Here is a 16,947-nt window from a genome sequence, read left to right as displayed (position 1 = left end):
TTTTTCATTAGAGAAGGGTAAATCAAGGCCATTGTTCTCTAGTGTTTTGATGTCATTAATCAGAGGACACAGAATAGGATCAAATCCATATTTCTTCAAAATCATATTTCTTCAGTATGAAACAGTGCAATCAAATGTATGTTCATCACAGCAGAGTTAAATTTTGGCGGCTGATTTCTGAGGACAAAATAGAGAGCACCCAATGTGGGAGACTCCCTACATGTATAGGGGACAGTGCTCTGGTCAGATGAGACCAAAATTGAATTTTTCAGCCACCAAGGGAAATGCTATGTCTGGCACAAAACCAACACATCTCATCACCCCAAGAACACCATCCCAGCAGTGAAACGTGGTGGCAGCATTATGATGTGGGGTTGTTTTTCAGCAACAGGGACTGGGAAACTGATTCGAGTCGAGGGGAAGAAGGATGGTGTTCAAAACAGGGATATTCTTGAGCAAAACCTGTTTTCGTCTGGCAGTGATTTGAGACTGGGGTGGAGGTTCATCTTCCAACAGGACAATGACCCAAAGCTAAAAAAACACTTGAGTGTTTTAAGGGGAAATGTGTAAATGTATTGCAACAGTCTAGTCAAAGCCCAGACATTAGTCCAATTGAGAATCTTTTGTCAGACTTGAAGATTGCTGTTCACCAGTAGATTGCTGTTCCTCACTTGAGGAATGGGCAAAAATCCCAGTGGCAAAATGTGTCAAGCTCATAGAGACTCATCCAAAGTGACTTGCAGATGCTGCAAAAGGTGGCTCTACAATGTACTGACTTTAGGGGGTGGATAGGTAAGCACACTGACGATCCCTGTTATTTTGTCCTATTTAATGTTTGCTTCACAATAAAAAGAAAATCAAGCGTTCAGAGTTGTAGGCATGTTCTGTAAATGAAATGTTGCAAACCCTCAAATCATCACTTAATTCAAAGTTGTGAGGCAGCAAAACACAAAAAATGCCAAGGGGCGTGAATACTTTCATAAGGCACTGTATATAATACATTTGATCTGGTGTTTGTGTGTGTGTGTGTTTTTGTGTGTGTGTGTGTATTTACACAGAATTGAATTGTGATAAAGTTAACACCACGCCCACACAGGTAAATCATCACCTGTTCACACTTCTGTCTTTATTTAAAAATGTTAAATAATATCAATATTCACACATTTAACTAAAAAATGCGATCTCTCTCTCTCTCTCTCTCTCTCTCTCTCTCTCTCTCTCTCTCTCTCTCTCTCTCTCTCTCTCTCAGGCTGGAGTGGGTAAACTGTTGAGTCTGTTTGTGTCGAGTTGTGAGTCTCTGAGAAATCATACTGCTCCACAGCTCTCAGGAGAGTCTTTACTGCAGGTAACGAGCCTCATAATTTATTACAGATGAAGGCCATTTCAATTACGGTGACCTAAATATAAAATCATATACAGAAGAGTCCAGCTCAGCAGTACAGTCCACTAGTGCAGTCGTTCAGTTCTGCACTATTATGTGTTCTCATTGCCGTAGTCACGTTCAAGCAGGAGATCACTGATATTTCCAGGACAAGGGGTTGGTTCATCTGGATCAACTGGAGGTTTAATCCATAAGTGCTCAGATATTTCACACTAGAAAAGCTTCCCATATTTTACATATTAGTACAGGATATCCAGAGCTTCCTAGGAGGATGGCAAACTCAAACCATTCCAGAATTTTAACAGAAAACCCAAATCAGTGGTGATTTCAGCCATTTTGAAAAGGGGTCTGTCTCTCTCTCTCTCTCTCTCTCTCTCTCTCTCTCTCTCTCTCTCTCTCTCTCACACACACACACACACACACACACAAACACACACACAGAGATCTAACTCAGCTTTGTCCCTGTGTGTGGTGTGATTCAGGACCTAATGAAGGTCAGTGATGAGGTTGTGTCCAGTGGAAATATCAATGACGGCTCCACGCTGAGTGTGTTTCTCGGAGCAATGGAGGACACACTCCATCTTATCGGACCCCAGCTCGACCAGTCTGTCACCAGAGTGGAAAACAACATCTCAGGTACACACACACACACACACACACACACACACACACACACACACACACACACACACACGTCAAACTGAGCTGTGTTCTGCTATTTCTCATTTGGTGGCTTGTCCAACCTAGCAACTGTTGCTATGAAAGAACACTTTAGTAGGTGGAGCATGGGGATGATTTTCATTGTTGTCATGGTGTGTTTTTTTTCCACACAGAGGTGTGGCTTAATGTGAAAAAGGATGAGACTCCACCCAAAGGCATTGTGACTCTGGGCACCAATACTGTGCATCTGAACACCAGTTGGGAAACTGTAGTAGGGGAAAAGTATCCAGGTAAATGCCCCCCCCCCCCCCCCACACACACACACAGGTTTATTCATTCATTCATTCATTATCTGTAACCGCTTATCCAGTTCAAGGTTGCAGTGGGTCCAGAGCCTACCTGGAATCATTGGGCGCAAGGCGGGAATACACCCTGAAGGGGGCGCCAGTCCTTCACAGGGCAACACAGACACACATACATTCACACCTACGGACACTTTTGAGTCGCCAATCCACCTACCAACGTGTGTTTTTGGACTGTGGGAGGAAACCGGAGCACCCGGAGGAAAACCATGTGGACATGGGGAGAACACACCAACTCCTCACAGACAGTCACCTGGAGCCAGAATCGAACCCACAACCTCCAGGTCTGACACATAAAAAGATATTTAGTAAACCCTATAAAAATGTAAATACGTGTAATAAAACAAATCTAAACTGACACTTCCCACCTCTGCCTACAAACAGACGCACACTGTATGAATACAGAACAGAAACAGAGCTAATCTCTTTGTCCGGACACTGTCCTCAGGTTTTGCCTACGTGGGTTTGATCAGTTATAACTCCCTGATCTCCACCCAGACTTCAGTCATGGAGGAAACAAACACTGGGGGCAGAACCGCTGAGTACTACCTCAACTCTCCAGTGGTGACATTCTGTGTCAGCAACAAAAAGACAGAACACCTGCCTGAGCCTGTTACATTTACCTTCACACACCAGCATGTAAACACACACACACACACACAAACACACACACACACACACACACACTTTTTGCTTTCATTTCAACTTTATTCAGTTTTAAATATTCTTGCAATTTAAAGTACAACCCCAATTCCAATGAATTTGGGACATTGTGTAAAACATAAATAAAAACACAATATAATGAATACACTACAAAGACAAGATATTCAATGTTCAAACAGACATTTTTTTTTGCCAATATTCACTCATTTTGAATTTGAGGCCTGCAACATGTTCCAAAAGACTTGCGACGGGGCAACAAAAGGGAAATTTGAGGAATGCTAAAATAAAACCCTGTTTGTAACAGTCCAGGTTAATTGCAATGAGGTGGGTGTCATTATTGGGTATAAAGGGAACCGAAAACCAACACTGAATGCCCATGATCTTTGATCTATCAGGTGGCACTTCATTAAAAACCAACATCATTCTGTAATGTATATTACCACATGGGCTCAGAAAAACTTCAGAAAACCACTGCCAGTGAACACATTTCATTGCTCCATCTACAAGTGCAAGTTAAAACTCTGCCATGCAAAGCGAAAGCCATATATCAACAACACCCAGAAACACTGCTGGCTTCTCTGAGCTTAAGCTCATCTGAGATGGACTGATGCAAAGTGGAAACGTGTCTTGTGGTCTGATGAGTCCACATTTCAAATAGATTTTGAAAATCCTCTGGACCAAAGAAGAAAAGGACTTTCCAAATTGTTATCAGTGCAAAGTTCAAAAGCCAGCATCTCTGATTCTATGGGGTGTGTTAGTGCCCATGTCATGGGTAACTTGCACATCTGTGAAGGCACAATTAATGCTGAAAGGTACATACAGGTTTTGGAGAAACATATGCTGCCATCCAAACAATGCCACATTCTACACGTGTTACAACAGCGTGGCTTTATAGTAAAAAGGTGCAGGTACTAGACTGGCCTGCCTGAAGTCCAGACCTGTATCCCATTGAAAATGTGACCCTGGGCTATTGAGCAACTGAAGTTGTACATCAAGCAAGAACAGGAAAGAACTCAACTTTCCCAGTCTTTTGTTGCCCCTGTCCCAACTCTTTTGGAATGTGTTGCAGGCCTCAAATTCAATATGATTGAATATTTGCCAAAAAAAAAAAAAAAGTTTATCCGTTTGAACATTAATATCTTATCTTTGTGGTGTATTCAATTAAATATAGGTTGAAATGGATTTGCAAATCATCATATTCTGTGTTTATTTATGTTTTACACAATAATTCCCACCCCAAGTTTCTTCCCATCTCTCAAGATCAGCTTGGTCCGTGTGATCCAAATACACAACTGAACACTGATTCCTCGACTTACAGCTGCTACAAGAATTCTGAAACATGTTTTGTAACACTGCATAGTATAAGAGTCTCAAACTCATGACTGTTCTCTTCTGTGTAGGAAGTTTCTGAGAGTAAACCCTTGTGTGTGTCCTGGAACAACACTAAATGGACTGAAGATGGCTGTGAACTTCTCCATTCCAACATCAATCACAGTGTGTGCTCATGTGATCACCTGTCCACATTCGCTCTCATCATGCAGACAAGACCATGTCCAGATGATGAAGTAAGAGCGATTATAGTTGTATGTACACCAGTATATTAAATGTCAAGCAGGGGAAATAAGATACTTTACAGAAAGATGAAGTGTGCCTCAACACACACTAAAGGTAAATGTCACCTGTATTGACTTCTGAGCATTAGATTATATGAACATTATAGATACCCTGCATCACCAGCCTAAACTCTCAAAAGAAGGGCAGGAAGAACAGGCCTAGTTCTAGACTGCTTTGGTTGGGGCTACTGTCCTATTTCCCAGACTCCTTTGTTTGTGGCCGACAAATGCATCCAGGATAGCTTCAATTTAAGCTGAATACCTCAACTTTAAAGGGGACATATTATACCTCTTTTTAAGCAAGTTAGAATCAATCTATGGGCTGCAAAACATGTTCATGAAATTCTTGAACAATGTCACCAGCTCTAATCAAATCAAATCAAATTTATTTGTATAGCGCCTTTTACAACTGACATTGTCACAAAGCAGCTTCACAGTTTCAGAACAGAACATTTAAATCAAAGCCCAATGCAAGCAAGCCGAAGGCAACAGTGGCAAGGAAAAACTCCCTCGAGGCTGGAGGAAGAAACCTTGAGAGGAACCAAGACTCACAAAGGGGACCCATCCTCCTCTGATCAAACTATAGATTGAATTTTAAATGATCACCAATAAAGTGTCATTACGCTACATAATAATAATAATAATAATAATAATAATAATAATAATAATAATAATAAGGTGAGCAGCTGGTCTGGTCTGGTCTGGGCCGCAGGAGAATCCAGCAAACAGTCTTCCATCAGTGGGCCACCATTTTCTCAGAAAACAGTAAAGAGAAGCAGTTAGTTTGGTTGAGTGCAGCAGAGAATAAGAGCATGTGAATATTTTCATTAGTGTAGTGACGGATCTGACTGTAACAGACTGGGAGGAGGGAAACCAGAAGGAGCTCAGGCAAAGACATCCTTCCGCTCCAAACAAGAGAAATTGTGAGCACATCATCCGGGTTTACCCTGATTCTCCATGTCCATGAGTTCCTGAAATGACAACCTTAAACTAGACAGAGGTTAGTTGCCAAAGGCTAAACTGAAGGCTGTGTTTTGAGCCTAGACTTAAACATAGTGACTGTATCTGCGTCCCGAACACTAGCTGGAAGATTGTTCCAGAGCTGAGGGGCTTTGTAGGAGAAGGCTTTCCCCCCCCCCTGAAGTCTTATGAATTCTGGGTACTAGTAAGAGGCCGGCGCCCTGAGATCTGAGTAATCTTGGTGGTTCATAGTGTGTCATGAGGTCTTGCAGTTATTCAGGGGCAAGACCGTGTAGGGATTTATACGTGAGTAAAAGAATTTTGTAATCAATACGGAATTTAACTGGAAGCCAGTGAAGGGCCGATAAGACCGAGCTGATATGATCAAATTTTCTAGTTTTAGTGAGGACCCTGGCTGCAGCATTTTGAATTAACTGGAGTTTACTCAAGTTTCTGCTGGAACATCCTGATAAAAGTGCATTGCAATAATCTAATCTTGATTAAATAAAATCGTGAACTAATTTTTCCACATCTGGGAGGGATAAGGAATTTCTTAACTTAGCGAGGTTTCGAATATGTAGGAAAGCTGTTTTTGTAATGTTACCTATGCTGATCAAATGATATATCTGAGTCAATTATAACACCCAGATTTTTAGCTGATGAGCTAGGGAGAACAGGGAAGTCAAAATTATGTATTAAGTCTGATACCTTATTTATAGCAGGTTTTGGACCTAGAAGGAGAACCTCGGTTTTGTCGCTGTTTAGCAGAAGGAAATTGTATGACATCCAATGCTTCACTTCTTTAACACAGTCCTCCATTTTCTTTAGTGTAGGTTTGTCGCCTGGTTTGGCTGATATGTATAACTGTGTTTCATCTGCGTAATTGTGGAAGGTAATGCCATGCCTGCTAATAACTCTGCCCAGTGGCAGCATGTATAATATGAATTGTAAAGGTCCTAAAATGGAGCCTTGGGGAACTCCAAATCTCATTTTTGTATGAATAGAAGAAACATTATTTACTTTTACAAACTGATAGCGATCTGTGAGGTAAGACTTAAACCATGATAGGGCTGTTCCTGTGATTCCAACCATGTTTTTTAAACTTTCTAGCAGAATAGTATGATCAATTGTATCGAAAGCTGCACTGAGGTCTAGTAGAACTAGCATGGATACGTAGCCTCGATCAGAGGCGAAAAGAAGGTCGTTTGTTATCTTAACTAAAGCCATGCTATGGTGTGGCCTAAAACCAGCTGGAAATTTTTCATATATGTTATTCTTATGCAAGTATGACCTAAGTTGTTGGGCCACAACTTTTTCTAAGATCTTAGATATGAAGGGAAGGTTAGAGATGGGTCTGTAATTGGATAGTACACTAGGATTCAGATTCGGTTTCTTGATCAGGGGTTTAATAACTGCTAGTTTAAATGCTTTGCGTATGTGACCCAGTCTAAGGGACGAATTTATGATTGTTAAAAGGGGATTGATTATGACTGGTAATACTTCTTTAAATAGTTTTGTTGTTATTGCGTCAAGTGTGCAGGTCGTACAATTTGACGAGTAGATGATTTTCTCCAGTTCTAGCTGTGGTAGTGGGTCAAAGTCCTCTAGTCTTTCTTCTATGTTTTGTTCTATATCATCCACACCAGATGACAGACAGGCTGGATTTAGTAATATGGTATTTATTGTTTGTCTAATATTTTCAATCTTATTGTTAAAAAAGTCCATAAAAGCATTGCTGGTGTGAATGGCTGGGATCTGTGGATCAGTAGCTGCCCGATTGTTTGTAATCTGTGGATCAGTAGCTGCCCGATTGTTTGTAAAGTCCCTTGCAGAATGAGCCATTTAACCTCATGTATTTTTCTTTGTTCCCTTTGTCTGGTTTTCTTTCTCCTGTCTCTCTCATGCTTTGAGATGTCCTGCTGCTCTCCAGGTGTTTCCCTGATCCAGCCCCTGTGTATCCTGTACAAGATCCTGGCCTTGTCTCATCTACACTATCATGCTTGGCCATGCTGTTTTATCTCAAATTAACTCTGCACATACTTTTAACTCACACAGAAATCACTGATCGCCCCCTCCTTCCTCAGACTCATATATCACTAATATTCTACATTCACATTGCTATAACCCATTCATCTGTCATCAGTTCACTTTTACTTCTGCTCTGGTCTCTGTTGTGTCTCCGGCGTTGACCCGAGGAGGATGGCTTCCCCGTATGTCTTGGTTCCTTCCAAGGTTTCTTCCTCGTGCACTGAGGGAGTTTTTCCTTGCCACTGTTGCCCCTGGCTTGCTCATAGGAGGCTTGGACCTGGATCTCTGTAAAGCTGCTTTGTGATGATTTTTGTTGTGAAAAGCGCTATATAAATAAAAATTGATTGATTGATTGATTAACCCCCTGGAGTCTGAGGCATTTCAGGTGATCTGACATGCCTTGATATTTTAACAAATTTCACCTACTTAAAAAAAGTTTATTCCCAAAAAGCTACACATGTTAATAATTAGCACAATTCAGATCATGCTATTATCATATGAATATTAATGGGTGGGCTATCAAGGGTCGTGGTCTGAGTCTCAGAGAGAGACATGCCTCTTGTTACTTATCTTTCTATAACAACCAGGTAAAAATACATTTCTTTTCAAATGCCATGTATTTGAAAAGTAGACCCTTTAAGGTTTCTGGGTGTATGCTTAGTATGTTTCTAGAACAAAAACACACTGAGTTGCATTAGTGTTTTGGCACAAGTTTTGATTCATCCTGCTGGCAGATGAAAATCCATTCAGACCTTGCAAAATGCAATATAAATATTTCCCATTTTCTTTTACTGTGGCCATGTTTTTTTCCCTTTTTTATTGTCTTTCTTGTGTATGTGTATCAGTAAATGTGTTCAAGTCTTCACTAAATAGACAGGCAAGCCTCAAGGCCTTTTCACACGAGTATGATTTTTTTTGCACAAGAAGACTCTAGAAGACAAAACACCACATGGGATCCACACCTATCTCCAGAACAACACAGTATTTCCAAAGCTCACTGGGGGAGTTTGAGGTTCTGCGTCTGTGTGTTGACCCCTGCATTTTAGTTCTCAGTACGGTGGATATGTTTTAAGCTTTTGTGTTCTGCTACAAACAATAAAAGCTGTTTAGCCAACGCCACCCTGCTCATTTGTTTGGTCTGTAACCATGACAATGGAACTCTGATTGGTCGGCTTGATTTTTAACACATATGTCAATGCAGAAAAGAGAGCAATAACTGCTATAGAACGTCCAAACTAACATGAAGAATACATGCCAAAATTGAAAGCAAAACAATTATTACATTGTTATTACGTTGCTTGACCTCTTTACTGATAAACAATACACAAGGATTGCATTTTAAAAAATTACATGCTGAATTAGTGCCAAAATTGAAAACAATCACCTCAAAATGTAACCAGTACACACGTGTATTGCTTTACATTGTGAGATACTTTAAAAAATAAATGTCTCATTGAAATTCAATACACGTGAGGTTAATTTTGAACACAGAGTTGCGGAAAATGTGCCATAATGAAAAATAAATATTCATTACCTTATTGCCTATTACCTATATTGCTCTGTCTCTTACCAGAACCAACAAAACATGTCAATTTCCATTTACAGAATAGAATACTGAATTTGTGTCAGAAATGAACACAAACCACAGAAAAATGCAATCAGCTCAATTGTACTTTATTCCACTAATTCAGCAAGTAATTTCTTTAAGTGCAAATCCTCGTGTTAGGTTTTTCAGTAAAGTGTTCTTCATGTTAAAAAAAACGTGTGTGGATTGCATTTCACATTGTCATATTGCAGTGATTGCTTTTAAAACTGGCACTAATTCCTCTTCATTGAAAATAGAACAGGTTTTAATTGAAATGTGACGCAGGGTCACAGTCCGTCTGTTTTGGACTCGGGGTTAGGACACCATTAATATACGTGTGTTTGTTTTCAAAACTTGATGTGCATTTTATTCGTGTGTAAAAGACTCTGTGAAAAGGCCTTTATTTGTGTATGTTCCAAGTGTGTCTCTTAGGGCCTTTTCAAACTCCCTCAGTGAGCTTTGGAAACACTGCTGAATGTTGTTCTGTAGATTGGGGCACATTTAGTGTGGCATTTAGTTGCAGTGTTTACAGTAAAATAACAATTTCATCATTGTTCCTTCTCAATAAATCCTTTTATTCTTGCTCTTTCAGCGTCTTTCTGTGACGCTATCTATTGACATTTAGTGACTTTTCAAGCAAGCTTTAGCTATTTTCCTCTGAAAAGAGTTGGCAGCACTGGACTGATTTCACCTGCACAGCTCAATGTGAGTTGTAGCTGTCGACTCAGCTTCTTGGATCCGGGGAGTCTGTTTAAAATCATTTTAAAAAAGAATGCATGATGCAGCATTTGTTTAGTAATTGGTAGCATTGTTAGCATTAGCATTGTTATTATTAGTAGTTGTAGATTAATAGTAGTAGTAATACTATTCACCTTTACAGATTTCTTCAGCTAATTTGTAAAGAACACACAATCTTTACCACCAGCAGTAAGCCACACTTGGAGATTCTGGGGCATTGTAACAGTTTCATGAGTGCTGTTTTTTCAGAATAATATTGTGATAAAGGTGATTGGGATCCTAGCTGTATCAGTGGGGCTGGTGTTCCTGAGCTTATCCCTGGTCACGTTTGCTAATTATCGACGGAGCCCAAGACTGACCAACACCGCTCTGATCAACCTGTGTTTAAACCTGCTCCTGGCTCACCTCCTCTTTCTGCTCACACAGATATTCCTGCGTTACATAAAACCTCTGCAGGTGAGTGAAATTACCTTTTTAGGGGCAGGGGCAGGGGCAGCTTCGCAAAAAGGAGGGAAGGAATGATACAGAGTTCCATATAAAGTAAGCAGTGATGCATCACTTTATATTTTTGATAGATACTAACCACTGTAGACAAAGAACACCCCACAAAACCTGCCTTTTTTGCCTCTGTGTACAGCAACACAAAGAGAGGATGCAGACTAAGAACATACCTCTGTGTTGCTGATCCCCACTTACCAGCAAACAGCCATGAACATTATGTTAATTTATTGTAAGCCCTAAGACAGTAATTCATAAGACAGTATATCAGGTTCATAGTAAATTAACATTGGCCCCAAATATCACTGTCCTTTTTTTTTAAATAATTAGTATCAGCCTTAAATGTGCATAGAGATCAACCTCTACATTTAAAGAAACACTAAAATGATAACTTCATAATGACTGCAATGCTCCATTGAGCTGCAACAGAGAGAATACTGTAGAGCCTCACATATTTCTACTCTGGGCTCAGCACTGCAGAAACTGCACTATTTTGAAGGAGGGTAAGGATACACTTACAGTGCTGTAAAAATAATCACACTAGGGGGACCCCAAGGAGCCAAGTAAATACATTGACAGCTTTTATCTCCAAAGAAAAACTCAGTCTTTTCTCCAGTTCTCACACTGGGCAATCCAACATTTATGACCAGCACCAATTTACATTTCAAATATTACCTTTGTCATTTTTGTATGATGATGTCAGATGAGCTCATATCACATAATTAAAATAAACTTGTTTTAAATGACCTGCAATGCTGCTCTGCATCTCTCTCTCTCGCTCTCTAGGTGTTGTGTGCAGTGCTGGCAGGTGTTCTACACTTCCTATTCCTCTCTGCTTTTGTGTGGATGTTCACTGAAGCTGTGCTGCTCTTCATTCATGTGAAGAACCTCACTAAGTTAAGATCAAAGAAGGAGGGACTTAACTGGAAATACCTGGTTGTGATTGGATACATTATATCCCTGATTGTGGTGGGTGTGTCTGCTGTATTGGTTCCTGATGGATACGGCAGTGAAAAGTGAGTGTGGAGTGGGTGGGGCATCTTTAATCAGGGGTGGAGTTAAGTTAAAGGGAGTTTAATTTTGAGAAAGACATAATCAAAATACCTGAAACCAGGTTTCAGATTCAGGAACTTGACTGTGTATGATATGTGTATATGGGTGTGTGTGCTTTATTGTAGATGTTGGCTTAAGACAGATAAAGACTTTGTGTGGAGTTTCCTGGGGCCTGTTTGTTTCATTCTCGCTGTAAGTAAATCATATCTAAACATTTTAAGATTCTCTTTTGGTTTTTGAGAACAGGGGTCTGTAATATAAACATGTCCACAGGAACAGCACACAAATCAAAACTGACTTTTTGAAACTTGACATTTTCATGAAAGAAGCAAGATCACAACAAACACATAACAAAAATTTAAAGACAAAAGGAGCAGAGGTGTATAAAATCATGAACACAGACCAGGAAAACATGGATACAGTTACTGGGAGTGGCTAGGGGAAGATGAGGGACATCAAGGAACAAAACAACAAAGAAAATCAGCATCACAGAAGAAGACGGAGGGCAAGGTTCCTAATCCTTTTAACAGTATGGACAACAGTGATTTTTCTGAAGCTATTTCAGCTACTTTTCTTTATGTGAATGTTTTTATAAATAATAAAAAAAACATGTTTTTAGGTTTAGTTTTTCAGATTCTTTTGTCTTTAGTGATTTTTTGGACACTCAGCATTCCATGTCCAGCATGTGGAAAGGAAAGTTCTAATAGATGGATACATATCCCAAATAATAAGTGCTGGTATGTGACTCTTAGGTTGAATCCCCTTTCTAAATTTTACCCCTACCCCTTGTTTACGAGTGCTATTTTGCCCCTTAGAACTGAGTTAAAACATGTAGTGGTTAGAATCATCCCCTTTAATGTAATTATCTTTATGGACTTTAATGTAATTATCTTTAAGGCATTATGCCTTCAAATGTGTTCCACAGTCATATCACCCACTCCCACATCACTGTGATATAAGTTTGATATCAGCTGCTTATTCTGTGTCTTCTGTCTTCTTGTTTGAATCTTCTAGGTCCATCTTAATTTTTGCAGTATCTACAGACACTGGAATGTAATTGCTTTGCCAGTTAATGTGGAATTGGGTATTCTAAGACTTAATATATTGAAACTACATTAATCTAACCTAATACACTGGTTGGTATAGTTTATAATGTAGAAATTACTAATATATTTGTTTGCTTTGGTCTCCTGTACCACCATCTGGCCACTTATTCACAAGGTTTTTTTTTTTTTTGTGGTATTTCTTCCCTATGCCCTACCCCTCTTTCTTAACAAGAACTGAGTTACCTCACTGGCTAAGTTTCCCTTAGTTAAGATAAGCGTTTTTGTAGATGTTTTAGTGACATGATGTATGCTTGGTTGTGTTTTAAATTGATAAAATGGGAAATAAGTGTTTCAAAATGAGTTTTGTTTATAAACTTGGCACTAGCTTTAACGGCGCAAAGCTGTTTAAGGTTTAAATGACTATTCAGGAAGAAGCTGGAGAACAAAGCAAATAAACTGACCCATTTAAGGTGGAACTACAAACCGGATTCCAAAAAAGTTGGGACACTAAACAAATTGTGAATAAAAACTGAATGTAATGATGTGGAGGTGCCAACATCTAATATTTTATTCAGAATAGAACACAAATCACAGATCAATAGTTTAAACTGAAAGAATGTATCATTTTAAGGGAAAAAATGTGTTGTTTCAAAATTTCATGGCATCAACAAATCCCAAAAAAGTTGGGACAAGGCCATTTTTTACCACTGTGTGGCATCCCCCCTTCTTCGTACAACACTCAACAGACGTCTTGGGACAGAGGAAACTTGGACCTTTTTTGTCGCACCTTCCTCTTTGTGATGCGCCAAATGTTCTCTATAGGTGAAAGATCTGGACTGCAGGCTGGCCATTTCAGTACCCGGATCCTTCTCCTACGTAGCCATGATGTTGTGATTGCTACAGAATGTGGTCTGGCATTATCTTGTTGAAAAATGCAGGGTCTTCCCTGAAAGAGATGACGTCTAGATGGGAGCATATGTTGTTCTAGAACCTGAACATAGTTCTCTGCATTAGTGGTGCCTTTCCAGAAATGCAAGCTGCCCATGCCACAAGCACTCATGCAACCCCATACCATCGGTGATGCAGGCTTCTGAATGGAGTGTTGATAACAACTTGGGTTATCCTTGTCCTCTCTGGTCCGGATGACATGGCGTCCCAGTGTTCCATAAAGAACTTCAAATCGTGACTCATCTGACCACAGAACAGTCTTCCATTTTGCCACACTCCATTTTAAAAGACCCCTGGCCCAGTGCAAACGTCTGAGCTTGTGGAGCTTGTTTAGAAATGGCTTCCTCTTTGCACTGTAGAGATTTAAGGTTTGCACAGTGACGTTTAAGGGCCTGGAGATCACGAGCATCCAGTAGAGTTTTACGGCCTTGACCCTTACGCACAGCAATTGTTCCAGATTCTCTGAATTTTTGATGATGTTATGTACGGTTAATGATGATAACTTAAAAGTCTTTGCTATTTTACGCTGGGTAACACCATTCTGGTATCACTATCTTTCTGTGCAACAATGGTGGAATTGGTGTTCTTCTTACATTCCTGGCTTCAGAGAGACACTGACACTCTGAGAAGCTCTTTGTATACCCAATCATCTTGTCAATTGTCCTAATTAGTGTTAATTGGTCTTCCAGCTGTTCGTTATATGCTCAATTTCCTTTTTCCAGCCACTTATTGCTACTTGTCCCAACTTTTTTGGGATTTGTTGACTGTGAAATTTTGAATCAACATATTTTTCCTTTAAAATGTTACATTTGCTCAAATTAAACATTTGATCTGTCATCTATGTTCTATTACGAATAAAATATTGATATTTGCCATCTCCACATCATTGCATTCAGTTTTTATTCACAATTTGTTTAGTGTCCCAAGTTTTTTGGAATCCGGTTTGTATATTCTTGAATACAAATAATTAATGTGATGTAAATATTGGTTGAATAATTAAATCGTACAACAATTTGTGTGATTTAAATGGATAAATTGGAATAACAGTTTTTTTTCAAAAAGTTTCAAAATAGCTCTGTATAGCTCTATAGCACTTTCTTCAACTCTTTATGTGGAACAGAGTATTCAAGAACCTGGTGAATAATGGCAATTCGTAAACAGACACATGTAATATGGAACAAAATGTTTGACTACAAACAATAAGGATAAGATCGCCCAAACGACATTTATAGTGGAAGGGAAAATCGATAACCAATACCAGTAAAACATTTGGACAGTAAAGGCTTGTAAATGCAGGGAAATGCCAAACCTTTCCCCAAGCTATAATTAGACAGACAGTTTAGGCATCCTGCCCACTGATTGGTTGGACTAGTAATAGGAATTTTAAGTCAGTTCTTACTAGCCCAGAAGGGTTTGAAACAAATGTTTCAAAACAGAATGATCTTTAGAACAATATATATATATATATTATATGATTAAATATTTCTTTTCCTTGTCAGGCCAACACACTTCTCTTCCTGAGCATCTTGATCATCATGACCTCAACTCTGAAAAAAGTGATGAACGAAAGTCTGAAAACCAAACGAACTGAGCGTGACCAGCAACTCTTTAAAAGTGTGGTCCTGAAAACCATGATCCAGTTCATCATCCTCGGCTGCTCCTGGGTCCCTGGGTTCTTCACAGGCTGCAGTAAGGTGTTGGAGATGGTCTTCCTGCTCCTCAACTCCCAGCAGGGAACATTCATCTTCCTCATCCACTGTGTCTTCAACCAAGAGGTCAGTCTTTACCTGCTCCACCTTAGGGTCAATCCAACTGACCCACCATTTCCCAACAAACACCAACTTTACCCTGTTACCAGCTGTATGTTAGATGATGAATAAGGAATTAATCCAACAATCACATATTTATAGTTGGAATGAAATTAATACATTTCCAAAAGCCTCCAACACTGTGTATTATTACATTTATCAACATTATATTCCTATACTATTCACTTTATAGAATCTAACAAAACAGCCTAAAGTTTTGTGTGTCCCTAATACACCTGAAGTCACAAAAGATTTGAATTATTTTTCATTCATTGTCCATTTTATATTATCATTTTTTCTCTTTCACACTCCTCTTTTTATTCTTCTACTTCCAGGTGAGGCTATTGTATGTGAAGTGGTGGCGAACTCTCTGTGCAACCCATACACCAAAAACTGAAGAAGATCCTGATACCACAACAACAAAGTTCTAGATTAAAAATTATCCAGCTTCTTCAGGTTTAATCACTTATTGTTTATTTCAGTGATAATGGTTTATTCAGAATCTTACTAGTTTTATTTCAGGGTTAAATTCCTGATGTGTTTGTATCTATATGCTGCCTCTTTGAATAATTATCTGCTCTCTTAGCCTTAATCTCCACTGCTATGCTGACGATACACAGAATCATAGCCACATTAAACCCAGAGAATCATTCCTTTCTTTTGTCTTATATTCATGAGTTAACTAATTGCTTAAAATCTACTTCTTCAGCATAAATGCCACAACAACTGTGGCATTTAAAAGTTATTTATTGTTGGTAACAAATCAGGTATCTCTGCCTTTCCAAATTACACCCTTCCAGTTGGTAACACTCATTCATATTAAACCTCTGCTGAAATCTGCTTTCCTCCATCTTCGCAATGTTGCCAGACTTTGCCTGTACTCACCCTAAAGCTGCTGAGATCCTTATACATGCCTTCATCAAATCTGGATGATCTAGATTACATCATTGTAATACTCTATCCTATGCCTTACCAACCAAAACACCGTCCTCTTGCAATACATCCAATTTCTGCAGCAAGAGTCTTGGTAACCACTAAGAGATCTGCTCATATCTCTGCCTTCCTTCACATCTTACACTGGCTTTGAATCGCACAATGCCTCCAACACAAAATCTTCCTGCTAACCTTTAAAGACTTGCATGATCCCCCTCAATCTATTCTGATTATATCCACTTTTTCTAAGGAATGTATTTATTTCCTGTAAAACATCCTTGGGTTCTTTGAATGGCACTAAGAGAATTTAAATTACCATTATTATATTCATCATCATAATTTTCTAGTTCATTATTTTTATCATTTATGATTTTGTTTCATTTTTAATCATTGTAAATCATAAAATGTTTGAACTGCTGAAATTTTTGAATAAAATGGTTAAACACAGTTATGACTTAGACCACCTTGTTCCATGATTAAATCCAACTTTGAAACACTTTCAAGCATCTAAACCACATCACCAACCAATCAAAGTCAGCAATATTTTCATATCTGGCAGCTGTTTAATATTTTTTTCCACCTTTAATAGGTGCTGCAGTTAGATTTTTAACTCTCAGCATTTAATAAAATGCTGTATAAACACACTGAATGAAAAAAAAAAAACATTGGTA

The 16,947-nt window shown here is 39.0% G+C and overlaps 1 protein-coding gene across 1 annotated transcript; it reads left to right on the top strand.

The window, feature by feature from the left end:
• Positions 1–1,062: 1,062 nt before the first annotated feature.
• On the top strand, positions 1,063–16,614 carry LOC136686638 (adhesion G protein-coupled receptor E3-like). The gene is made up of 11 exons (XM_066660539.1): positions 1,063–1,096; positions 1,250–1,345; positions 1,864–2,017; positions 2,215–2,331; positions 2,852–3,042; positions 4,467–4,631; positions 10,240–10,446; positions 11,275–11,504; positions 11,667–11,733; positions 15,035–15,310; positions 15,679–16,614. Exons 3-11 carry the CDS (start codon positions 1,870–1,872, stop codon positions 15,772–15,774), a joined length of 1,497 nt encoding a protein of 498 aa, XP_066516636.1. The 5' UTR covers positions 1,063–1,096; positions 1,250–1,345; positions 1,864–1,869; the 3' UTR covers positions 15,775–16,614.
• Positions 16,615–16,947: the final 333 nt, after the last annotated feature.

This window comes from Hoplias malabaricus, chromosome 2 (genome assembly GCF_029633855.1).
Source record: "Hoplias malabaricus isolate fHopMal1 chromosome 2, fHopMal1.hap1, whole genome shotgun sequence".
NCBI lineage: Eukaryota > Metazoa > Chordata > Actinopteri > Characiformes > Erythrinidae > Hoplias > Hoplias malabaricus.
Note: the sequence above shows the minus strand (reverse complement) of the source record. Positions and strands in the feature narration are given on the sequence as shown.